The following is a 23,464-nucleotide window of genomic DNA, read 5'->3' as shown; positions in this document are numbered from 1 at the left end:
GACTCTCGACCGTTGCCGGGAGATCGTGGAAAGTCAGTGTGTTATGCCTCTGTGCGCATCGAAACAGATTTACAAAAGACTTTTCAACACACGTGGAAAGTCTGCATCCTAATGTGCAGGGTTGGAGAGATTTTTAAAAATTATTCTTTTTACATCCACAGAATTTATTTACATTGCTAGTGGTACCTAAAAAAAAATCAAACTTTTTATAACATTTTTTCCCTCTCATCACAATCTATGGTGGAAAAAAATTTAAAAACTTTTTTTATTAAACTGCTCTAACAGAATGAGGGAGGTAAACGATAGTACTCCACCTTGGTTCATCAACTATTCTTTTATCACTTAATTTTTTAAAGGAAATTGATCCAAAATTACAAAATAATAATATAAATAATAAATATACAAATGAAATTCACCTGAAAAATTTGCAAACACTATAGTAAATATTTTATGGATAAATTGTTGGTAAATAATGAAATAAGAATCGGATTCCGTACATGATTTCTATATATTTACATAAATGACAGTGATTCTCTAAATATGAATATTACAGAATTTATGAATAACGAGTTTCATTTAAATATTTCTCTACAGCTGTATATCGATATATTCACGTTGGATTCACGACGAAAGCCATCTGCATGTACTTTGTCTTATCCTTGTACGCTGAAAGATATCTTTAACGTGCAACTCCACACCTGCTTAATAGCATTAAAAATCAGTGACTTCATTACGTAATAATTCTTCTCACGGTAAAGCCGTAAGCTGAAGCATTGAAAATAATAATGCGGAATATAAGGAAACAATGGTTTGTTCGACGATAAAATCTACCATATTAAATATGAAAAATAACCTTCCGTAACAAAAAAGCGTGATTATACGAAATTAAAAATCGAAAAAATAATTAATTTCAATAATTCAGCGCTTGATTGACATCATGAGATGTACGAAGCAGCGGTTTAATCGCAATAACGCTGATTGATGGAGTGCGTGAATTAAAGTATACTTTAAAATAACCTGTACAAAATTAATAATTTTATTCTTTTGGTCGGGAGTGAAAGATAAATTAATTCAGTGGCGGCGTGGTCAATTGAGGTAAGTCATTAATATAATTTTTTCTGTGGAGATGTTCACTACGGAGTTATTAAAAAATTCTCCCTTCGTATTGCTTGAGATTCTTGAATAAATTTAAAGAATTGATGTTCGTGAAAGAACTGACCTTCACTCCTGAATTATATAAATGAAACAATTTCTGCCATGGAAAAACCTTTTAATACTATATAAAATATAAAAATCAGTTTTCCATAACGAAAGAAACATGACTGAAAAATTGTCAATAGAACAAACGAAGCCAAGTCAGAATTATTCGCTTGATTCACAATATACAAATTACAATTCAATCAGAATTACGTTGATTAATAGACTCAATGAATTACACTATACTTACAAGTAATCTATACAAATTTAATGATTTTGTTCTTTTGTCTAGAACTGAAATGGAAGCTTAATAAATTCAGTGATGAAGTTACCGAAAGGGAGAAGTCACTAACACGTCACGATCAATTTGTTCTATGTCCGCAGAAAAAGACAACAACAAAAAATCTCCACACGGATTCCCTTACTGATAAGTATGTTGATAAACCCTGAGCTTCACTCCTGAATTATGGAAAAATATTGTAGAAAATTAATGCTGGACAAAGAGGCGATATACCGTTTTATATTTTCCTGAATTGCCACCGATAAAAATTCAGTGAAAATAAACGCAGTCTTATAGAATTGGCGAAACCAAAATATTCATCTCCGGAGAACTAAATTCAAATGATTTCTTACACCATAATCGTCAAAAGAGAGAGATGATACCTGATTGGAATTGTCTATATAAGTTCACTAATAGTAAAAATACTAGATATTACGATATTGGATGCCATTTGCAAAGTAATGAGAATATTCAAGGCCGATTATTTCCTCACATTTATTTAACTTTTCCTGGCAATTAAGATGTGGAAGTGAAATTTTTTTTTCTTCCCCCACCTCCACTACTTACGATTTAACCGTGCAACACGTGAACGCGTCACTCGCGGAGAAATGCTCTTCTCTGGCATTGACATTATCGATTGGACTTTCTTCTTTAATTGCGCAACTTCCTCCATGGCCGGTGTCATCCACTTGGCCTTCAGCTCTCTGTTGAATTAAAAAATTAGATAAAAGTATGAAATAAGTTCAAATGATACAATTCTAATGATAATTAGTAGATGAATATTATACGGCCCAAAAAATTTCTCGATGCCATGAAATAAATGAATAAAAAAATCGTACAAATTAGATTTATAATCGTGTATTCTTGAAAAAAAAAAATCATGCGACCACCACCCCTGTAAAAAAAAGCGACGTAACTAAAAATATTATAAAAATACAAAAAAGACAACAAATCTTACTCATTAGCTTTAGTTTTCTGTCTATAAATCCCCGCCTGCCTGTCCTTCATTCTCTTTATCACCTGCAGCATAGCATAGGTAGGTAAAGAGGGTGGTGGAGGTGAAGGAGGTGGCGTCAATCCATTGAACACGTCATCCTCAACATTTTGTACTAAGGAACTCTTGGCCATTCTATCAGGATGCCTCGCAAGTACCTCCTCCCAACTGAAAGTCGCAGTCTGAAAATTCACATGATGATTCCTGGTAATCCTGCCCTGGCAGTTGACGGGCTTACAGGGTCTCCTCTCCCTGAGATAGGGCATCTTCTTGGGCCTTAAGTAATCGATATTCTCGTCAGCCACTACTCGTTTCCCTAAATTTGATCCCAGCAAACGAGTAACACTCTCCATCTTTTCCCTCGGTTTGAAGAGACTCCTCAAGTAAGAGTAATGGGGTTTGGTCTGGAAATCCAGACTTGAGATGTACTTCATGTACGATTTGATGGCAGCAGGTGGTTTTTTTCTGTCTGGAAAGCAGACACTCATGAAGTGTGCTATGTCAGAGAGAAATAATTCTTTCTGGGCGTGAACATGATCAGGATCGCTATTGTGATCCATGCCACCCTGTTCTCTCTCCCAAGGGAGTCTCCCACACATCCACTGTAAAATATTGTAGCCCAGTGTCTCCATGTCCCCTCGTCTCGAATGAGTCCCATGATGTGCGTCCCTCGATGTGAACTCCAGCGTTCCCTCGTGCGCCCTTCGCTCATCATGGACGAAGGGTTTGTGCATCCCAGCAGCTGTACGAAAGCGATACGCCAGTCCGTAATCCACTAGATAAGCACGTGGACTTTCTGGAATGGTTGGGGCATTCTCCAAGACAATGTTCGAACTCTTGACATCCGCGTGGGCATAACCATGACTGTGAATGTACTCCAGTGCATCCAGCATTTGCACCGCAAGACTGTTCACTAATTTTGTGGGCAATTTTCTGCCGTAGTTATTAAATAATTGGCTAACGTCTACTCCGTAACGGGGAATCACGAGGAAACGAAATCGCTCGCCCTTGTAGATATGAGAGCCAGATCCTTCGTAGCTCGGGACCCCTATTCTCGAGAGCTGCTGATTCTCACACCATTTGTTTATCAGATGTTGGCGAGCTGCTCTTATGTAAAAGTTCATCTCCACGAAGAGGGGCCCGTTGCAGTGAGGCTCGATTTTTATTACATATTTCGCATCCTGAGTTACTGATTTGTGGATCTCGTCTGAGGCTGAAATGACGTTATTGTGGCTTAGAAGGATGGTTTTCAAGATCGTTGGGGTTTTGTCCGAAAAATTTTTAGAGCTTTCTCAAACAGAAATTATTTAAAAAAGTCTCATGTAAATTCTATTTTACATCACAAGAACTATATCGTTCTTTGCCTATTGCTTCCCCCATATAAAAAATAATGATCCAAAAATATAAAAATTACCAAGGTAAATATCTCCAAAACCTCCGTAACCTAGACGCGGTCCGAGTTTCCAGTCCTTGTGAGTGATGTCAGTTAATATTTCACCAATGGGTAGACGAGTTGGTAGACGACATCCTGGAGCGGCAATCCGCTTCACCTGTAGGTCCTCAGCTCTCCTTGGAGCCATTATGGTTTCTTCAATGTTATCAACGTCTATGAGGATCTCCCATAACTCCTAAAGTCATCAAGACCCCCATCGTCAGGAAAAATCATGAAAAATTCTCAAAAATCCCGAAAAATAATGGATTTTTTTCATTACCTAGAATGTTTCCTGAGACATTTTTCAGGAACAATGAAGCCACAGAAAGTGAGAAGTTACTTCACTATCAAATGATAAAACCACCGATAATAATTGTTTACAAATAAAAAAATGACATTTACGCTGCCCGAAAATTCACTGACATTTTCTCGTTTGAGTCTGTAATTTGTTGACGATTAAAAAGGAGAATAAACGATCGTTGGAAATAGAGTTGTTGAGCTTTTATGCAACCACCTGGACACTGTTTCACTAATATTTTCGATTACTTTATGTTTAGTATCTGTTGCAGTAAATCTGCCATTTTATACATGGAAGAGAAGAAAATGTACCATGTTAATTTTTTTTTTTCGATTGTCGCCGGTTGTGGAGCTGCAGCAGGCGATGGCGCTGGTGTTGCAATTTGAACACAATTTAACGGTTTCTCCGTGTTATTTCAGTGTAGAATTTATTGAGAACATCACTTTGTTAATGAGATTCAATGAATTAATAAAATTAACAAGAAAAAATAATCATGGAAATCGTCCATATTTATAAGGAGAAGTTTTTCTTATGTAAATATAGCTATCAAGAAATAAAATGTTAAAAATCATTTAAAAACAAAAAGAATGAATAAAATAATTATTATACATCAATGATCTATATATTTATAAATTTGTCTTCAATTTTTTTCATGGCTTTTTAAAGTCTTCGAATGTGGTAATTAATGATCCGAATAATGCTAATAATCAATAGTCATGAATAATAAATTAATATTAATTTTAATTAATTAACTTCATTGTTCTCTAACTCTTTGTAAGAAAACCACTTTTTAAATTTATGAAAATTATTAAAAAATTGACGATAAAAAAAATTTAGTTTGGTTTCCGGCTAGCTTCATGTAGTATATTCCTTACTGTATCTATCACCTCCAAAACCTGATACCGCCTTGAAGTTGCAGTATCATGCCACCGAAGCTCTGCAAAACAAATAATCAGACGTTCCGGAAAATTCTGTGAGACACCGTTCAAGTTCTCAAAAACCGTCTGTTTAGTCGTCGGGTTTTGAGAGTAAAATTCTCATATATGGACGACCGAACTGTTCGGTTTATTTGTCCGAGAGATAATTTAAAATCCAATGCAAAATTGTCATCGCAATAGCTTGAGCACTTGAGAGACTGTTAATGCCACAGCATCTTTCTGTCCTAGAATTAATTCCATTATCAGAAAATTGAACAGAGCAGTAGTTTGGTATTTGAAGTAACCTCAAAGTGCTTATTTCTCCTCAAGTGTAAAAAAACATCAACGATTATTAAAGTGATTATAGAAATGACTGACTAATGAGTTCATTGTTCTTGTTTTCTGTTACGTTTCATGCAAAATCTTTGAAATTATAAATAAGCGAAATGGCACTGCGCAAAGGGAAGAGAAATTTGAAGCTCCAGGTCTCCGAGGAAACCCCTCCACCTGTGTAAGTATTTCTGAATAATTATTCAGTCTCGTGGTGATGTGGTAATGATTGTTATTGCTATGACAATATTTCTCTTACAGAACACCACCCAGGAATCTCGACAAACGAACGACCATAACAATTGGGGAAAAAACATTCATCGTTGAGGCTGATGATCTTGAAACTCTTTGTGTACTAGGGAGAGGTGCCTATGGAGTTGTTGATAAGATGAAACACAAACAGAGTGACACAATAATGGCCGTGAAGGTATGAGAATATTTATTGACGTGCAATTGTTTTCAAGTGAGGAGACATTATAGATTCAATAATTTTTGAGAATTCTCCAGTCTTTAGTTATTTTGTATGATACCTAGCAATTTTTTCCGAATGAAATTTATTTCATTTGGACAATGCTAAAGGAACCAAAACCGAATTCAAATAAAAAATAAATGAACTTCCTGCTCACCAATCTTGCAACACTTGTTTCTTATTTGAAGAGAATCACAGCGACAGTCAATACACAGGAACAAAAAAGACTATTGATGGACTTGGATATTTCAATGAGAAGTTCAGATTGTCCCTATACAGTACAATTCTATGGAGCGTTGTTTCGAGAAGGTGATGTCTGGATATGTATGGAAGTGATGGATATGAGCCTAGATAAATTTTATACAAAGGCCTACAAAAATGAATGCTCAATACCTGAGGATATTTTAGGAAAGATAGCTTTTTCAGTGAGTAACACTACAACTCCCAACAAATTTTATTCAAGAGAAGTTGATATCTTTTTAATTTAAAAAAAATCAATTATTGTTGAATTATGCTGATTACTTCTAGGTAGTTAGTGCCCTCCACTATCTCTATTCCCAACTGAGAGTAATACACAGGGACGTCAAGCCCAGTAACATTTTGATAAATCGCAAGGGTGAAGTCAAAATCTGTGATTTTGGAATCTCTGGTTATCTCGTTGATTCTGTTGCTAAAACCATTGACGCAGGTTGCAAGCCATACATGGCAGTAAGTGAAGAATTTATCATCAATTTAATTTTAGTAAAATATAGTAATTGATTATTGTCCTCTCTACTTCTATATTTTTTTCAATGAAAAATGGAAAATATCCAAGTCACGTTCAATTACTTCCGAAACATTTTGTGACACTATTAAAAATTATTTTAAGTAATTCAATGGACTTCTGTCATAATAAATTACAGCCAGAGAGGATAGATCCATCGGGCAATCCTTCTCAGTACGACATTCGGTCAGATGTTTGGTCGCTAGGTATTTCCCTTGTTGAACTCGCAACTGGAAAATTCCCTTATGAGTCGTGGGGAACACCTTTTGAACAACTGAAACAGGTTGTCAAAGACGATCCTCCAAAGCTTCCCTCTGGAAAGTTCTCCTCAGCCTTTGAAAATCTCATCACCAAGTGGTACGTAAATATTCTCCAATATTTCCCCATCAAAATGCGAGAAATATCTCCAAAGCTGAAGGAGATAAAATTTGACCTTTTTTTGTAGAGCGAACGAAGATCTATGAAAAATATCCTGACGTAAATTTGCCATTTTCCTTAGATTCCTAGATATTGCCCGAAAATTCAACTCAGTGTCGCATCAATTTATCACCATTTACCCCTTGCTGATTTAATTTGAAAAATTATTTGACGGTGATGTCCACATTTTGTCTTCACAGCTTAATGAAAGACTATACAGCCCGTCCGAATTATAGTCAACTTCTCGAACTAGATTTCATCATAGAGCACTCGCAGAAGAATACGAATGTCGCTGAATTTGTGGAAAAAATTTTAGACTTACCAGATGTGGAGTGAAAAGTTCTCCACTGAAACATGTGTACTTGCCATCACGAGAAAAACAAATAGATGAAACATCCCCCAGCGTAGTTAAAGAGAATTAGATAATAAATTGTTAGTACTTGCGTTGAAACATAACACTGTTATTAGAATCATTTTTACATCATACTTGTACTCCTGTGTTCATTAATCATTATTTCCACAGTTCTAATAAATGTTTATCGTTTTTCTCGCCGGATTTTTCAAACAATCAAAGCACAATCGAGTCATAATATAATGTTGTACATAAATGATAATCATTCATTACAAAAACCGAGGTGATCCTTGTTCGGTATGTTAATCTTGAAATAAATTATTTTGTCACATTTGTCGCTATTGAAGTCGTGATAAAAATCATGTAGGTACAACCTAATTACATTTTGATACGCCGTATACATAGAGTAGTGTAATATCAGTGAATTTGTCAATAAAATGGATAATTAGTCAATTAGGAAATGAAAGAATTGTATTAATTTTTTAGTCAGTTCCCACCATTTGATGAATTTCATGCTAAGAAAATTTGGGTAATACTTGTTAAGTTTTTGGGAAGCTTGTTTAAATACCAAAATTTGGTTCTGTATCTGTAAATCGATAAATTTATTAATAAATCAGATGTCCATTGCGTTAGGTATGATGTAACATCGAGTTGACTCCACCGACCTGCATTGAATGCCTTCGCCATCACAATATATCTAGTTGACTATTTTTTTGTCAGAATAAATATATTTTTATTTGTTCAACACCTCCACTACACATAGGAAATTCATTATTAATTTTCCACTGATGACATTGCTCTTTCACATATTAAAGAACATTAAACATTGTGAATCAGCTAAATCTTCTCTTATCGTCATAAAAAATAATACCTCGCTTTGTGCGTCTCGTTAAACATCAGGAATTTCATTGTATATGTATATCAACCGCAATATATGCCAGCATATACGTAACAAAATATAGTCTCGTGGAATGTTTACAAGTCATATGTTTGTTGATATTATTTTGTTCGAAAAAAAATATTTCTCTGGAATCACGAGTATTTGTATGGAATTATTGCTATTTTCGAAGACAAACAACCTCAGCGATTTCGGTTGAAAATTCTATAGGTTTGCAAAACAAATTTGTAACAGAAATTATTTTAGAGAAAAAATTGAGCATAATTATGCATGTACAAATATATCTCTATTGAGAAATTTTTTAAAGAAATTCATTTTTATGAAATGTTTACTTTGGTTTTTCAAGTCATAAAAAAAAAAAATCAAGTGACCGATTCCTACAGAATTCAATAAAATTGTGTAACAAGGTCCCTTGGTTTTTCTGTGAAATATTTGTTGCGCGTACGTTTGTCACGAATGGGTACCTTAAAAACTGCATTGACGGAATGATTCGTTATTCTTACAAACGATCAAGGGTACTGGAAGCAATTATTTACACGATCATTGAGGTGGGGATAGTCGACACTTTTTGTTCAGTTTATTTTGCTGCTTGGGTTGTATCCGAAGGAAATTCGGAGTTGCTCCAGGAATACGAATGTGAGAATAGTGTGCGGAGCCAGTCGAACGAATGCTGGTATGTAACCCTGGAAAGTAATAGTAATATTAATTATCATTATTATTGTTATTCTTACAATATTTTTCTTTTTTTTTTCATAAAACAAAAATAAACCAGTAATGATGAATTGCGTGCTAGGTTCTGGTATCTGTGCTCATTAGGGCTCTTAATATCAAAAGACCAGTTGGCTAGATCATAAAAACCAAAGATAAATATCGAACAAAAATAAAAATAAAAACAAAAATACTTGGAGTAATTTCAAATAGCAATTAGAAATGCGTATGTTCGCCTTCTGCTCGAGTTATTCATCCGTGACCTCTTCTACCTCGACCCAAAAATAGAAAATGTTACCTTGAAAAAGCCCAAGGGTCCGAGTTTTGCAGTATACAAAATTAAATGTCCGATATTTTTGAATTCACCAGGTTTAGCGTTCATAGCGCGTGTTTTGAGAACGTCCAGAGGTTGCGTGAGGGTTGTAGCAATAGCTCCCTGAATAATAAATGAAAATAATTATTGCCGACCAAGTAGCCATTAGGAATCAGTCAAGTCTATTACTTTGATCGATCCCTTGGCTTCGATTGAACTTCTTGATTAATAATGTCCACCGGGGATTCAGTAACTTACGGCCGTGAGACTGGCGACGAAATGCGTTCCCAGATTATCCTCGAACTTTCCTGATTGCAGGAGGTACTGCTTAATTTGGTCATAGAAGCTCAATTGTCCTATTGTCATTAGAATCGCTCGCCCTGTGGCTGTCGAACAGCCATTGAATAGTTTAGACACACCTTCTTCTTTACTTACTCTTATCAGTCCGTCCAACGCATGTTTATAACTGGAATTCGTTTTCTAATAAATATTTTTGAGTTTACGATGAAAAATGAATTAGTATCCAACATACTTTCTCCTTTGTTCAGGTGGCAACTTGATATCATTCTGCATTCTCACATTGATAAGATCTCCAGGAGTCCCTAAAATTCCTCCAACGGCACCGGCCGATCCGGCGATCAATAATTTTTTATAAAATGGCAAAACTTCTCCCGGCTTCTCAATTCCCTGCTTCACCACCTGATTGGAAATTTTGATTTTTAAATAGTGAACCGTTCTTTTGAGAGGGCAATTAAATTTTAAAAACCTCGTAAACTGCAAATCTTGTTGTCGAGTAAGTACCCTGACGTAGTAGGGAAGCACTGAGGCCATTGTAAAGTGCTAAAAATCCTTGTTTCTTGATAATTTTCAATGTGTGTTTGACGATCGACACTTTGCCTTCTTGTTGTGTTTGCAGTTGAACCTAAAATAAAAAGCATTAGTAGCAACTGTATTTATGAGTTTTTTTCTATTGAGTTGTCATTTCGTTGACCATGGAGTGGTGCCGAATTCTGGACTCACGTTACGTAATGGTAGTGGATGAGTTATATAAAGAATGGTCGAATCGCCATATTTCCATATCTATTTTTGTAAGAATTGATAGTCTAACGAGAATTTTAAATATCCTCTGAGGGGAGCAGGAGTAAGAAATGTCTAGTAGGAAAAATTGGCGTATTTACTCAAAGAATCATTTGATATATTAAGAATAAAAAATTGCATGCACTTTTTCTTTAATTTTTAACAGGATCGTCTTCATAATTAGACATTCTGTGGGACAAAAATTAATCTGATATAATCAAATTCTTGCAGAAATTCGCAGTGAATTCACTAGAGTTTTCAATTGAAGTTTTTCACGTGCAGGTGCAAAAAACATAGAAAATGCATGTCAAGGGAATAGTTAACTTCTGCTGATTATTTCTATGAAATATTTTCTGTTTTTAATTTTAAATAAAGTAAAACACCGTGAGGCTATGGAATATTTTAACAGAGTCGACGATTTGAAATAGAAATGCAACAGAATTTTTTTATTGAATTCCTGTGCGTTTCCGCAAATTTGTTCGTGAGTGGCAAGCGACGCATTTGAATAAACTAGTGTGGCTATTGTTAGTAATTAATTAAAATACCTTCAATAAATCTAATGGATGAGTAACACAGGCAGCTCCGGACGAAGCAACACCGCCGAAGTACCATCGTGCGAGTTTTTTCGAGTCTTTCGAGTCCATTTTCAATTATCTATTCCTCTAGAGGCTACACAAATCGATACAATCAATGTGAAAATCAGATGCTCTAGTTTTTCGGTTTAATCAGGAGCAATTGCCTAATTAATGCTCATAACGAGAAAAAGTTCTATATATATATTTTTTCCAAAAATAATTTGCTTGAGAGAAATATTTATTTTTTCAATACTCAATTTCTCTAGTCGAGTCATTACCACACGATCTCTATCAGATAGATTGAATTACATAAATTACATTGCTCCGAGAGACGAGCATATTAGCTATAACCTTGACTGAACTCGAATAATTATCGTCACAATAGAAAATCGAAATTCTTTCACTTGAAGAAAGAAAAATTAAAAAAGGAATAATTAACCATTCGTAGAGGTCATGCAATATTGTCGGTTGAAGATATATTTTGAAAAAAAAAAATTTTTCTCTCAACAAAATGAATATTTGTTAGAAATATTATTTTCGTGGTGCATAAATCCTGAGTTTTGAGTAGCAAAAAATCCAAACAAGAAATCGAATCTAGAGAGAAAATTGTAGGTAGAATGCTGATAGATTTAGAAATCCAGTGCAGACTTTGAACGAATAAATAAATTCATGTAAATAACGAACGACAGGGCAAGGTGAATGAACGTAAATGAACTTGCATTATCACGTCAGGTACTTAATCGTGCACTCGAGCCGATGGAAAAATTCAAACTGGGGTGAACATGCCACTGAGTACTTATGATCGACTGAAGGTTCAAATCACACGGGGAGATGGGTGAGGTTTTTACAATCATTTGATATTTACACTCGTCAATAGCCTCGCTGGAGTACACTGAATAGCGATGCGCTGATCGCTGTCCCCCTGATACTGATTTGAGTGCATATTGAGAGTATTAGGTATACTAGGGGCAAGAGAGACAAGGAAACGCGCGCATCGTGTCATGGCCACGTGGTTTGTTGACAGCATTTTTTTGTGGTAAAACAGGGTGAATGGGTGGAGTGAGGGCAATTTTGTTATTTGGTGTAATAATGTAATATGAATGGCAGCTGGCATCAAAATATAAAATTTAAATCTAATGTTTTGAGAGTGACAGGATTATTTTCAAAAAGCACATATTTCCGAAAAAATATTCTTTATTTCTGTTAAACAACATTATTTATTCTATGTATGATATTCCACTCGAAAATAAAAGATAATATTTAAAAAATTCCTACGTCATTCCTAGAAAAACTTGCTCTTAATTTATCGACGCCTGTTCCGCTATGCCGTTGATCAGATAGCGCCACATGATCTGTAAACACGTGAGTTTCGAATTCTATCAAGAGTTCTGAAATTTTCGCTAACCAAAATCTGCCAATTTCCCTTCAAAAGAAGACTGCTGAAAGACTAAAATCTCCAGTTTGTACAACTAAATATTATTTATTACAAGAAAGATTGAACGTAAGTATATCCTCCAACCCCCTTTGTCAACTAGTAAACATTTGAGGTTATCTTGAGTTTTTTCTGATCCTAATTGAAGAATCCGAACTTACAAGTCCAAAATGACTGACACTGTCCGTCGTGCAATTGGGATAGACCAAGTGGACCTCCGAGGAAAAATGGTGATGCTAGTTGAACAGCACGGTAGTGACGCAAATTTTCTGGTCAATACAGTACTGTCAAACGCCCTGGAGAGGGGCCACGGTATCTGTCTGGTGCTATTCCATAACACCTTCGGTCATTACCACAACGTTGGCATGAAGCTGGGATATAACTTGAACGTCCTCAGGGAGAGGGGGGAGGTGACAGTGGTGGAGCCTATGAAGACGATATTACAGAACATCGAGGAGCTGGGTCACGACGCAGTGGACGCTTCCAAGCCAGAATTATCTGCGGACTTTCGCAGGAGGATAGAGGACAACGTCATTCCTGACGCTATGAAACTGGACGAGCACTTGGTTCGTCACCTCTTCGTGGCCCTGAAGGCTAAATACTTCGAGGTTTCTAAAGTTCGAGAGTCTGTTACTGTCATTATTGATGATCTCAGTCATCTCTTCGACATGAATTTGAGCCTCACCGATGTCTGGACGTATGTCAAGTACTTGAGGTCTTTGATGCAGTTCGAGCCGAAAATGTCAGTCTGCATAATGACTCACATGTACAGAACCAACACAGACTCTTGTCAGCCCGATAATATTGTCATTGGGCTCAGACGTATGGCCCATTTGACCATTATGGTGGAGCCTCTCAGCACTGGTCATGCGAATGACATCTCTGGGAAGCTCACTGTCATCTGGAGGATCGACTCCATCAGGAAAAAACACCTCTGGCCAGAGAGGATGACTTACCTTTATAAACTTATGGATCGACAAATAAAAGTATTCACTCCAGGCGCCAACGAGGCATTATCTTAATGGTTAAGATGTGACGGGTATTTTTTCGTTTATTTGTCTTTGTTAAGTGTCATTAAATGGTAATTTTTTATAAACCCGACTGTTGTTATTACTTGCCTCATTGAATACAATGAATTTTCCATTGTGTGTTTGGGAGATTATTTTTCATTTAAATTGATATTCCCCCGTGACGGGATAAATTGTACCTCCTGGATTGGTCCATAATTCTAAGAACTCCCAACTTTCATCAGTAACTAGGCAACAAATTCCCTAGATCCTCATGTATAAGTTTTCACTATCCTAACCTCAATCATTGAAAATTCTCCGTTTCAATAAGAAATAATGTTTCTCCGCATTCACTAAATATTGACATCAACAAAGTCCCAAATGAATTGTGAGTTTACAGACTAAATCAGTCGATTAATAGTCAGTGACAATGGTTCTCACCGTTCGTAAGTACTTTCGATTGTTCATTGTTAACCCAGAGATCTGCATAAAAAAATTATTTCATTTGTAGTATTCATAATGGGATATTTACAAAATGTCAATTACCCACCACTTCTGCATAATGGAATAAAATATTTACGCATTATTACTGATTGCGTAAAAACTATAGCTGTGCGAGAGTATTCGTGAAAATAATATTTGTTGCACCCTTACTGATTCTTGCTTCCAGAATTATTGCGAAGAATACCGGGCAGTATTGTTAGACGCTTCGCCACCGTGACGGAGACAAAACGAGCAAATGAGGAGCCCATTCAAACCTTTCGAACAAACGAGTGTGATCCATCGAATCATGGGAGGGAGCACCTCAACAGATTTTACCCAATGCCACCATCAGTTATTGAAACAATATTTCCATACGGAGGATTCCCCAAGTCATTTAAAAGTCAGACTCTGAGCTTTCTGGAGGCATGTCTGCTGGTGAGGGAACCAGCTCTAGAAGTCATCTCTTGTCTGAAACTGACAGACTACTCGAGACCTGTCAACAGATACGTTTTATGTGAGATTTCACAATCAGTTTTTGTTCTCAATTCATCCTTTTAATCCAGATTCTATTAGAGGAATGACAATGGCCTTCGCCGTTGCTTGTCTGAAGCTTAAAATTTTTTAATTAATAAAATTGTTAATATTGTGAATGCGTGGTTGAATACGTATTCATTCATTATAATATTTACTTTGAGTGTCACATTTTTTTTATTCAGATGGAGAAAATGGAGCTGGCAAATCACTGTCGTTAGCACATATACTGCATTATGGATTGTCTTCAAAGAAAATTCTTGTTCACGTTCCGTGGGGTACGTTGATAATGAAAATTACCGAGTGCCGGAGAAGATTTATCTAGAACGTTTATAACATTGTATTGCTTACAGTGAGAGATTGGTATAAAAAACCAAAGGAAGTGGCAGCATCCGCCACCAAAGAGGGTTTCCACGATCTACCTGTTGACGCAGCAGCCTGGTTGATTCGCTTTAAGCACCAGAATCTCGCTCTTTTACAGGAGCTCGATGTAATTATTTTAACTCTAAAATCGTCTGAAATAAGATTTCTTTCATTTTTTCCACGAATGGATCGTGATTTTTTTTAAGTTAAAAAATTTATGATCAAATTGTTCCTACGTATTATGGTCAGTTTCATCTGTGATTTGTAGTTGAGGTTGGCCAAAACCTACAAGTGGAGTGTCCGTGAGATCACCCCTAGTGGAAGTCCCATCTTGGAGCTCATAGAACTCGGACTGGCTCGCATAAAATATGCCTGTGACATAATCGAAGTTCTTCTCGGGGAATTAAAAAGTTCATCCATCGCTGGAAAATGCCAAGTTCTCGTTGTGATTGATGGATTCAATGCATTCCTGGGACGAGACACAGAGATTAGGGTAGAGAATCGAAAATTAGTGTATCCAGACAAAGTAACTCTGACCAAACCCTTTTTGGATATTACCAAGAGCGATTGGAACAATGGAGCTGTGGTTGTGACTGTCGATCCACTCGCTGTCCAGGTGATTTTATTTCTCTCCTAAAATCGCCACTACATTTAACTGTATCGTTTTTGTCCTTTTCATGAATCTCTTAAATAACATATTTATTTATTAACCACTTTGTTGGTTATATTATGTTTCAGAATGAAGGGCAGGAATCTATTTACCCCCGTTATCTCCTGGGAAAAGAGGGTTTCGAGCTCCTAGATCCATTTTTACCAGTTCACGTACAGAATTACACAGTTGATGAATTTGAAGCCGTGATGGAGTACTACAAAAATCGCAAATGGGTGAGGGAGATCACTGTTGCTGGCCAACGAGAGTTGGAATTGTTGTCCAATAGAAATCCATTTAAACTGATGCGATTAACTGCTGCTTTGTAATACTTAATGTTGGAAGAACAATAATAATTTGATTTGAATCATTGCATCAAACGTTTATTATATTCATTTATATTCATGATATTAGTTATTTCATTGATACTTTGGCAGGTGCACAGAAAATAAAAATCATGAAGTCAAATATGAGTGGTACTGTAAATTTGTAGAAGAACCGAATTAAAAATCCTATTAAAATTGTCATTGCATACAGGAAGTCACTTTTAACAAATGGAACCAATGCACCTTCGAAGAACAATTCATAAAGTCAGAAATAGTGAACAAGCTCGTGAAAAAAAATTGCATGTAAAATTCAGTGCGCTTATTTTATTTGATTATTTATTTATTTATTTCAAATCCCGAAACCGAATAAAACTCTACACTCAAGAAAAATCCTATCGTGCGTACAATATAGTGGTTAGTAGACATTTAATTGCGGCGACCGGGTTGGAGGGCATCGAGAGCCTTCGGGATGTCTCCGTTCATGGAAATGAGAAGATTGGTCAGCCAGTCCCCCTCGTTGGAGAACCCCATTTGCATCATAGCTTCGACAGAATTCTGGATGGTTGGATTTGGATGATAGATTATTTTCGAGGGCTTCTCCTCGGGCTGGGGAAGCTTTGGATAAATTGGCTGCGCTGCCTTCTCTTCGACAACAGGAGCTGATGGTGGTGCCACAGTTTTTGGGATGGCTCCATTTGTCGGTGGAATGATGGTCCATCCTCCCACATCAGTTTTTTCCCCACCAGTAGCTCCATCACCAGATATCGACATTGCAGGAGATGGAGACTTCTCCTTAGGACTATTCTGCCCCGATTTTTCCTCCAGATTCTCCTTCTCCTCCGTATTTTCCCTCCTCACATCGGAATCTGAACTGGTTGAAGAGATACACCCCTCAGAAATAGGAGCACTGGGGTTTGTTGGAGCACTAGCAGAGCTCTTACCGACGTTATCATTGCCCTTCATGTGGAGATTCATGAGGACACCGAGAGGATCGAGGAACTGAGTGAGATTCTCCCCGATTACCTTCAGCAGCTCGACGTGAGAATCCGATTTTTTAGTTTCCTTGTTGTCATCAGTAGATTGCTCAGGCTTGTCATTGCTCGCAGGATTTTCTTTCATAGGACACTCCTCCGGTAGATTTGCGTAATCATTCAAGTAAACAGTGAATGTATCCAACCAGGATTTCTCCTCATTCCCATTGCCCTGGCATTTACCGCGACGTTTTGCGTGGCACTTGCTGTCCTTTCCTGGTTTCTCGTTCTTATTTTTCTTGCTGAAAGGACATCTCGGGGTGTCCTCAGAGTCTCGGGTGCAGAACGGAACACCATTATGAGTGGTTTTGCGAACAAAACGATTCATGTGGTGAGCTAGACGCCTGCCATAATGGGACTTCCATTGCACGGGAAAATTGAGACGGAGCATGCAGTGCTCCTCGTGGACCCCTTTCGCCTCGCATCTCGAACAGAGATCGTAATCAGGGCACTGAAGACACTTGTAACGAAATCCCTGAACGGGTTTTTCACATCCGTCACAAACTATTCCAGCGTGGCATGCCAATTCCTTGGGGGAGACGTCCGGCTGCTGGTGATCGTCAGATTTTTCGTACTCAGAGTAGAGGGTCAGGTAGAACTTGCGAAGGCTCAAGGGGGGTGTCTCGTCCAGGGCTATCTGAAGCTCCTCGTCACTCGAGATTATCACATCATCACCATCTTCGTCTGTAAGTGTAAAAATAATTTCCATTTAATTTTTGTTAGTGAATGGATATTAGATTCATTTATATTATTTAAGTTGGGCTCCTTTTCCTTTCTTTCTTGACAATTAGATTATTTGACTTGTGGTTTTCGATAAAAAAAGGATTCACCATGAATTTCATCATATTGGTAAACTGTTACTAATCACATGACACGCAGATGAAATTTCAATTATTCTGACAGTAATTGCGTCATTTCTCAGGAGTAACGAAAACAGCGATAAAACGTCTCATATATAGAAAACAAATAATTTACGGCGTAATTTCAGTTCACTGCGACAGCCACTGTCAATGAATAATAGTAATCAATAAATATCGAACCTTTCCAAGAGATGGTGAAATGTCTGCCCCTGATACTCGGGAAAATGTTTTGCAATTTCTCCCTGAAGTACAGAAAATTTGACACAACGTCGACATCAACTCCAAATCGTCGGACTTCTTGTTGTACCTTGTCCTCAGAGCTCAAGTAAACCTTGAAATTCACCATTCCAGCCATTTTCTGCTTACTTTATAACTTTTAAGATCCCCGAATCCTGACTACCCCGTGAAATTGTGATGATCGAAGTTCTCTGTCTGTCCACAAAATGACAACACAGGGGTACAACACGATGTGTCAAAATCTTTTGCGTCAATGAAGTCAGTCACTCGCCGTTGGTTTTTATAGAGGGATATTCGGTGGTAGGGGCTTGGAAATTGCTGGAATTGATAACCAGGCGATGATACCAGATGATACAATCCAATGAGTCGACAAGTGAGACTTTCACGCGCAACTGTATGGCGCACCTGCCGCGTGCGCCTAAGGCCTTAAATAGATTTGAATTTTCATAATTTTTTTCGGGAATTCCAGAAGATGAAGTAGGCTAAATGGTTCAGATGCGGTGATTATAGATGTGGAGCTTATCAGAAGGAGAATAATGCGAGAAATCTTGCCGGAGAATTTTTTTTCGGAGGCTTATGGAGCCTTGGGAAGATGTAGAAAATCCCGCGCTCTGACGCCATTTTTAGAATGAAATGCGAATTTGAAGGAATTCGTGTCATTCATGATGCGTTCACTGATAGAATTATGGATTCCATTTTTCCGAAGAAGAAGAAAGTATTGTAATGAATACCAGACTTTATCCTTTTTTTCATGAATAAATTTTTCATTTTCTTCAAATTTCCCAAAACAATTGATTTTCTATCTTTAGAAACAATAGTTTAAACAGGAGAACTTCAAAGAAAAATATATTGTCTTTATTTATTCCGTATCAGCGAGACTTTGGAGTTAATTTTTTTTATTAAAAAGATGGTGCTGTGGTGATTGAACAATTTTGGAAAGCTCCAATTTTTCTAGTAAATTATTTTTCGTAATCTAGCGGCGATATTTACTGCTTCAGCAAATCCAAGAATGAGTAGGCGACTTAACAAAATTTGCTAGATTGTTCTAGCGGTTTCGCTTGGAATGATTGTGTAATCGGAAAGCATATGCCAATGTACGTGTACCACAACCACCGGTGACGTCTAATAAGTGTGCAGTTGCAGTATTATCGGCGTAATGCAAAATCGATGATATCCGTCGCGACAATAGGAACTTGGTTGTTAATCACAATATGCCGCTGTAATTAAACACGACACAAATGGTATAAAAGAAGAGAAGAGCGAAAATAACTAGAAATAATTAGCACTGGTGTTGGCAATGGTTTATTCTTGTCATCACAAGATCATGTCATAAGGGATGAAAAAAATTAAGAGAAACCTCTAGCGAATTCTGGATGATTTAGTTGATGATGATATTTTATTCCATAATACCAATGATAATATGTATAATATATTTAACATCACTGGTTTGCCAAGGCCAGTCATTAAAGCCATAAGATCTCTGCATTTTTTACGTGGCTATTACTCATGCGATCTGACATTATTATTTTTTTTATACGTTTTAAGCGTGATACATACTACTTGTGGATAAAAATCGTAGTAAAATGTAGAGATTGTTTATGAAGATTAGCCGTGGACAAAAATATTTATAGAAACTACTCGATCGATTTATTGAAGATCAGGGAAGAAATTAAAAAATAATATGAGTACGAATATCTATGATGAAATCTGTGTATTTACATCCAATATTTGTTCTGTGATTGGGGATTTTCATAATATACGAAGAGACCGAAATCCATTTTTATTGGAGTGACGCCTCTGGAAAAGTGATAAATAATATGGGATGAAAATACTGCGATATTCAGTGCAGTCTAACTGAACATTTTCTGGAAACCTCCCTAGATTTTCTTAACATCTCGTCAATGAGAATGATCAATCGAAAATACTTTCCAAAAAAAGGCTACGTTTCAATCCATAAACTATTCAATTTAACGCATAAAGGGCGTACGTTATCGAAAAGATCTCCTCAGGGTAAACACGTAGAACTCGATTCTCATGTAAAATACACGACGAGACACAGCTGGAAGGGCAAACAAAAAATAGCTAACTCCAGGCTTCCTACGAATCTGGAGTAGTTTTTGATGATACCACACCGCAGATTCCTGAAATGATCGTCGTAAGGCCGGAGTGCACGTGAAAAAGTGCCGTAGAATGATGAAAAGATCTCATTAAATTTTCATTTCATTCCAAAGTGATGCAGTGACCGCCGCGCGACAGATGTCAGAGTCGTAGACGACTCGTAACAACGAGTTGAAGAAAAATATTGCCTCAAATGTTCGTTTCATCGATGCCTGACTGATTGACGGAGTGCAAAGTAAATGGTGCGAAGATATGTGGCCTCTGGGAGGTGCTCAACATGACCTTGACAGCTTAGTAAAAAAAGTAAATAGAGACAAGGGCATCTGTCAGGGGCTCGTGAATTCATTTCAGCCATTGTAGCAGTCCCCAGTGGACGATCAACATCTCAAGTTCCATTGAAAGATGCAACTCTACATGAGATTGATGCTGTTCTTTGGTGCTGTATCTCTCCTGACTTCGAGCACTGGACTTGACGCCATTGACTATGGATCTATGATCAAGAATATCTATGATACGTATGGTACTGCTGGGATAATCATAGCTTCCAGCGTCAAATATCAGTGTGAGTAGCGAAGAACTGGGAGTACGGCTACTAAGGGCATCTTGAAGAAGTCTTGGAACTTGATTGGGTAGAAAATGAAAAAAATAAAAAGAAGAATAAATGTATTTTGTCTGTTGCAGCATTTTCGAGACTTACCGTCTGGCAGAGGGTAACGAAAATGTTGTCCGAAAAAAAGATAGCAACGGGACTCGTCAACTTCGAACAATTCAAAGAGAGACTGGAATTTTACACCAGCCGAACTGTCCGGCCCCTGGTTGTCATCCTATTTGGAAAAAAGGATGCAATTGAGCGTTTTTCACGGCTCACCGTGGCTATAGACATGAGTTATCCAGTGTGGGTCTTCCTGTTCACTGCTGAGGCTAACTCAGAGGTCTGCAGGTTCTGTCATGCACCGCATGAAAATCTGTTAAACCTGAGATTCAACTCGGAGGCCCTTATCTCGTGCTGCAACTCACTGATTATTGATGAATGGTGGTCGAAAACAGAGAACCACACGAATACACGGGAGCTCGGCAAGTGGAACGAGGAGAGGAACGAGATCGAGTGGTTTACGCATGAGGCGCTCTACACACGTCGATCTTCTGTTGAAGGTCGGACCTTTCGAGTCGCCATTGTTAAGGTGAATCTCATAATTAATTTGAAGTTGGTTCAAAATTTATGAAGAATAATACTAAAGAATATTACATTATTTTTACCGTGCGACAAACTCCCTTTCACCTCCCTTTGGCCTCGCGAAACATCGCAAGCAAATTTTACACTGACCCATTCCTCAGGGATCCGGCTACATTTGGCAGAAAAATGGCCAAGTTTTCGGATTCCTAGGAGACCTCCTGAAAGAACTATCCCGATCCATGAACTTCACTATCTCATCTATAATCACGACTATTGGCTACGGAAGCTGGAACCCCGAAACATCCAAGTGGAGTGGCGTTATTGGAACTCTCCGGCGACAACAGACAGACATGGCAATTTCGGAGTTCAGCATGACCGATAAACGCCTAGACATGGTTGACTTTACAATTCCCATTGCAGTTGGCTACACCCGTATATACATACAAAAGCCCAATGGTGCCCGTGTGAAGTGGAATGCTTATTTTAAGGTATTGATTGGGTCCTCTTGTTATCCACGCCCGTAGAAATTTTTCTCACTCTTCTTCGTATTCTCTCTTCATTGCAGGCATTCGCAACGGATGTGTGGCTTGTCATCATCGGCCTCCTCCTCACTATGCCTCTGTTTCTGACCATTATCAAGTACAAGAGGAAGAAATTCCGACTTTTTCCACTTCTTATTGAGCATTACTCCTACGTCTGGGGTATTTATTGTCAACAAGGATTAGCAGGTATGAGAGATCATACTAAAATTACAATATTCAGATTTCCGACTTTTTACTCTACGACCAAAAAATGGGGAAAAAAATTTCGTACAGAATTCCACAATTTTTGAATGAAAAATAGAGTTGGCACTGGAGACATTGTAGCTCTATTACTCAGGGGGCTTTTCCAACAATTTTTTCTGTTACATTTTACAAACAGAATTCCCAGTTGAAGCTCCTCTACGAATCGTATATGTATCAATATTTATATCATCACTGGTGGTATCAGCCGCATATGCCGCGTCGCTGATTAGTTTCCTCGCGGTTTCATCATCGTATTTACCATTCAATACAGTGGAACAATTCGCCGCTGACGGGACTTACAAGCTCGTCGTATTGAAAGACAGTTCAGATTACGATACATTGAGGGTAACCGATTCTATTTATTTATTTGCATCATTACCAAGTAGAAAAATTTGTTTTAGTGTTAATTAAATTATGTCATCATTTTATGAAGAATTAGAAGAAGAAGAATTATAAGATTATTCCCTTAATATCCAATAGGCTTCCAACGAAATGATCGCAAACAAGATGATGTCACTTATGAAGCCATACTATCAACTACCCCAAACTCTCGAAGAAGGATTTCAGCAGGTGAATTGAATCACAAAAATCAGTCAATATCTACGAGTCTCTTTATTCAGAATGAATTCTTGGAATATATCAGGTGTGCAACGGACGAGTAGCATTCATCACGAATGAGGCTATGAAGGATGCCATGCTTGGGCCGATGCCATGCGAATTAGCTTCCATCAAGACAGGAAGAATCGAAACCTTAGGAATGATCATGCCCCTGCGCAGTGAATACACAGCTCTAGTTAATTTTCAGTAAGTTAAAATCTTGCGGAATATCTGCCTCTAGGTACCGGCGATTTTTTATAATTTCGATTGATGTCACTCGTCTTCAACCGAATACATTGCACTAGCCTTTTCCATGAAAGTAAGTCCAAGTCCATGAAAGTAAGCTAGTGATGCTTCTTCTATTTTTCTCTCAAGTATTCAGCGATTCAAGGACAGCGGAATTCTCGAACGGCTCAAGCAAGAGTACTTCAGACAAGAGCACTCCCCCGAGCTCCCTCATCCGCCGGTGGATCAATGGGGAATAGCTCCGATACTGTGTGTTTTGACTGGTGGAGTCGTCATAGCTCTGGTTATCTTCCTAATGGAGCATACTTTCCACAATTTCCAGAAGAAATTAAACAATTGGAAAATGCAACAACTTAGTCTTAGAAAAAAAATAGACTTCCCTAGTATAAATAGACGCAGCGTGTAATGACACGTATGAAATGATTAATTAATAAAGAGTTCCATGATTAATGACTGATGATATTTTGTTGTCAAAAAATTTAATGCGATAAAGAAGTAAAGGGTGAAATTAAGGAACGTCACTCTATTTTTGTTTCGAAAAATTACGAGCAACTTTCGGTGAACACAGCTTTGGCTTAAGTTTAGAATAGATGAATGGATATTTG

General features: G+C 37.4%; 7 protein-coding genes across 11 annotated transcripts; 4 read left to right on the top strand and 3 right to left on the bottom strand.

Annotated features, from left to right (window-relative positions):
• Positions 1–130: 130 nt before the first annotated feature.
• LOC135173131 (serine/threonine-protein kinase VRK1-like) lies at positions 131–4,521 on the bottom strand. The gene is made up of 4 exons (XM_064139802.1): positions 4,184–4,521; positions 3,886–4,099; positions 2,436–3,684; positions 131–2,181 (listed from the first exon to the last, which is right to left on the bottom strand). The coding sequence occupies exons 2-4, from the start codon at positions 4,049–4,051 to the stop codon at positions 2,037–2,039; spliced, it is 1,560 nt and encodes a 519-aa protein (XP_063995872.1). The 5' UTR covers positions 4,052–4,099; positions 4,184–4,521; the 3' UTR covers positions 131–2,036.
• Positions 4,522–5,129: 608 nt separating this feature from the next.
• Positions 5,130–8,085, top strand: Lic (licorne). Its single transcript, XM_064139815.1, has 6 exons — positions 5,130–5,629; positions 5,710–5,875; positions 6,106–6,342; positions 6,446–6,625; positions 6,820–7,037; positions 7,298–8,085. Exons 1-6 carry the CDS (start codon positions 5,565–5,567, stop codon positions 7,431–7,433), a joined length of 1,002 nt encoding a protein of 333 aa, XP_063995885.1. The 5' UTR covers positions 5,130–5,564; the 3' UTR covers positions 7,434–8,085.
• Positions 8,086–8,157: 72 nt separating this feature from the next.
• LOC135173137 (mitochondrial dicarboxylate carrier) lies at positions 8,158–12,062 on the bottom strand. 3 transcript variants are annotated; one of them, XM_064139811.1, is made up of 7 exons: positions 11,886–11,979; positions 10,991–11,114; positions 10,135–10,290; positions 9,901–10,067; positions 9,627–9,834; positions 9,354–9,491; positions 8,158–9,030 (listed from the first exon to the last, which is right to left on the bottom strand). In XM_064139811.1, exons 2-7 carry the CDS (start codon positions 11,087–11,089, stop codon positions 8,920–8,922), a joined length of 879 nt encoding a protein of 292 aa, XP_063995881.1. In that variant the 5' UTR covers positions 11,090–11,114; positions 11,886–11,979; the 3' UTR covers positions 8,158–8,919. The 3 variants fall into 3 exon arrangements, with proteins under 3 accessions (XP_063995881.1, XP_063995882.1, XP_063995880.1); XM_064139812.1 differs by lacking the exon at positions 11,886–11,979 and adding an exon at positions 11,740–11,878; XM_064139810.1 differs by lacking the exon at positions 10,991–11,114 and having other exon boundaries at positions 11,886–12,062.
• Positions 12,063–12,306: 244 nt separating this feature from the next.
• On the top strand, positions 12,307–13,548 carry Elp6 (Elongator complex protein 6). 2 transcript variants are annotated; one of them, XM_064139823.1, is made up of 2 exons: positions 12,307–12,521; positions 12,617–13,548. In XM_064139823.1, the coding sequence occupies exon 2, from the start codon at positions 12,623–12,625 to the stop codon at positions 13,472–13,474; it is 852 nt and encodes a 283-aa protein (XP_063995893.1). In that variant the 5' UTR covers positions 12,307–12,521; positions 12,617–12,622; the 3' UTR covers positions 13,475–13,548. The 2 variants fall into 2 exon arrangements, with proteins under 2 accessions (XP_063995893.1, XP_063995892.1); XM_064139822.1 differs by having other exon boundaries at positions 12,331–12,521; positions 12,601–13,548.
• Positions 13,549–13,738: 190 nt separating this feature from the next.
• LOC135173136 (small ribosomal subunit protein mS29) lies at positions 13,739–15,865 on the top strand. The gene is made up of 6 exons (XM_064139809.1): positions 13,739–13,905; positions 14,130–14,456; positions 14,659–14,751; positions 14,827–14,963; positions 15,105–15,452; positions 15,575–15,865. The coding sequence occupies exons 1-6, from the start codon at positions 13,890–13,892 to the stop codon at positions 15,812–15,814; spliced, it is 1,161 nt and encodes a 386-aa protein (XP_063995879.1). The 5' UTR covers positions 13,739–13,889; the 3' UTR covers positions 15,815–15,865.
• Positions 15,866–16,130: 265 nt separating this feature from the next.
• Positions 16,131–18,279, bottom strand: LOC135173132 (sequestosome-1). The gene is made up of 2 exons (XM_064139803.1): positions 17,883–18,279; positions 16,131–17,526 (listed from the first exon to the last, which is right to left on the bottom strand). Exons 1-2 carry the CDS (start codon positions 18,055–18,057, stop codon positions 16,238–16,240), a joined length of 1,464 nt encoding a protein of 487 aa, XP_063995873.1. The 5' UTR covers positions 18,058–18,279; the 3' UTR covers positions 16,131–16,237.
• Positions 18,280–18,793: 514 nt separating this feature from the next.
• On the top strand, positions 18,794–23,398 carry LOC135173125 (glutamate receptor 1-like). Of its 2 annotated transcripts, XM_064139782.1 has the most exons (9): positions 18,798–19,180; positions 19,949–20,619; positions 20,739–21,238; positions 21,393–21,719; positions 21,797–21,959; positions 22,153–22,361; positions 22,497–22,586; positions 22,660–22,820; positions 22,989–23,398. In XM_064139782.1, exons 2-9 carry the CDS (start codon positions 20,460–20,462, stop codon positions 23,263–23,265), a joined length of 1,887 nt encoding a protein of 628 aa, XP_063995852.1. In that variant the 5' UTR covers positions 18,798–19,180; positions 19,949–20,459; the 3' UTR covers positions 23,266–23,398. The 2 variants fall into 2 exon arrangements, with proteins under 2 accessions (XP_063995853.1, XP_063995852.1); XM_064139783.1 differs by lacking the exon at positions 22,989–23,398 and having other exon boundaries at positions 18,794–20,619; positions 22,637–22,814.
• Positions 23,399–23,464: the final 66 nt, after the last annotated feature.

This window comes from Diachasmimorpha longicaudata, chromosome 2 (genome assembly GCF_034640455.1).
Source record: "Diachasmimorpha longicaudata isolate KC_UGA_2023 chromosome 2, iyDiaLong2, whole genome shotgun sequence".
NCBI lineage: Eukaryota > Metazoa > Arthropoda > Insecta > Hymenoptera > Braconidae > Diachasmimorpha > Diachasmimorpha longicaudata.
This window is presented reverse-complemented; position numbering and strand designations above follow the sequence as displayed.

Bases quoted from the DNA above. Each gene is read 5' to 3' on its own strand.
- LOC135173131 (XM_064139802.1), bottom strand. From the start codon at position 4,051: ATGGCTCCAAGGAGAGCTGAGGACCTACAGGTGAAGCGGATTGCCGCT. The intron at 3,685-3,885 runs GTAATTTTTATA...ACGTCATTTCAG, and splicing joins TTTTGGAGATATTTACCTTG to CCTCAGACGAGATCCACAAA. The intron at 2,182-2,435 runs GTAAGATTTGTT...TTAATTCAACAG, and splicing joins CAGAAAACTAAAGCTAATGA to AGAGCTGAAGGCCAAGTGGA.
- Lic (XM_064139815.1), top strand. From the start codon at position 5,565: ATGGCACTGCGCAAAGGGAAGAGAAATTTGAAGCTCCAGGTCTCCGAG. The intron at 6,343-6,445 runs GTGAGTAACACT...GATTACTTCTAG, and splicing joins TAGGAAAGATAGCTTTTTCA to GTAGTTAGTGCCCTCCACTA. The intron at 6,626-6,819 runs GTAAGTGAAGAA...AATAAATTACAG, and splicing joins GTTGCAAGCCATACATGGCA to CCAGAGAGGATAGATCCATC.
- LOC135173137 (XM_064139810.1), bottom strand. From the start codon at position 12,047: ATGCTGTCAACAAACCACGTGGCCATGACACGATGCGCGCGTTTCCTT. The intron at 9,835-9,900 runs GTATGTTGGATA...AACGAATTCCAG, and splicing joins CCACCTGAACAAAGGAGAAA to TTATAAACATGCGTTGGACG. The intron at 9,492-9,626 runs GTAAGTTACTGA...TTTATTATTCAG, and splicing joins TCGTCGCCAGTCTCACGGCC to GGAGCTATTGCTACAACCCT.
- Elp6 (XM_064139823.1), top strand. From the start codon at position 12,623: ATGACTGACACTGTCCGTCGTGCAATTGGGATAGACCAAGTGGACCTC.
- LOC135173136 (XM_064139809.1), top strand. The intron at 14,752-14,826 runs GTACGTTGATAA...TATTGCTTACAG, and splicing joins TCTTGTTCACGTTCCGTGGG to TGAGAGATTGGTATAAAAAA. The intron at 15,453-15,574 runs GTGATTTTATTT...ATTATGTTTCAG, and splicing joins TCGATCCACTCGCTGTCCAG to AATGAAGGGCAGGAATCTAT.
- LOC135173132 (XM_064139803.1), bottom strand. From the start codon at position 18,057: ATGGCTGGAATGGTGAATTTCAAGGTTTACTTGAGCTCTGAGGACAAG. The intron at 17,527-17,882 runs GTTCGATATTTA...TTACACTTACAG, and splicing joins TTTCACCATCTCTTGGAAAG to ACGAAGATGGTGATGATGTG.
- LOC135173125 (XM_064139782.1), top strand. From the start codon at position 20,460: ATGCAACTCTACATGAGATTGATGCTGTTCTTTGGTGCTGTATCTCTC. The intron at 21,720-21,796 runs GTATTGATTGGG...TCTTCATTGCAG, and splicing joins AGTGGAATGCTTATTTTAAG to GCATTCGCAACGGATGTGTG. The intron at 22,821-22,988 runs GTAAGTTAAAAT...TTTTCTCTCAAG, and splicing joins ACAGCTCTAGTTAATTTTCA to TATTCAGCGATTCAAGGACA.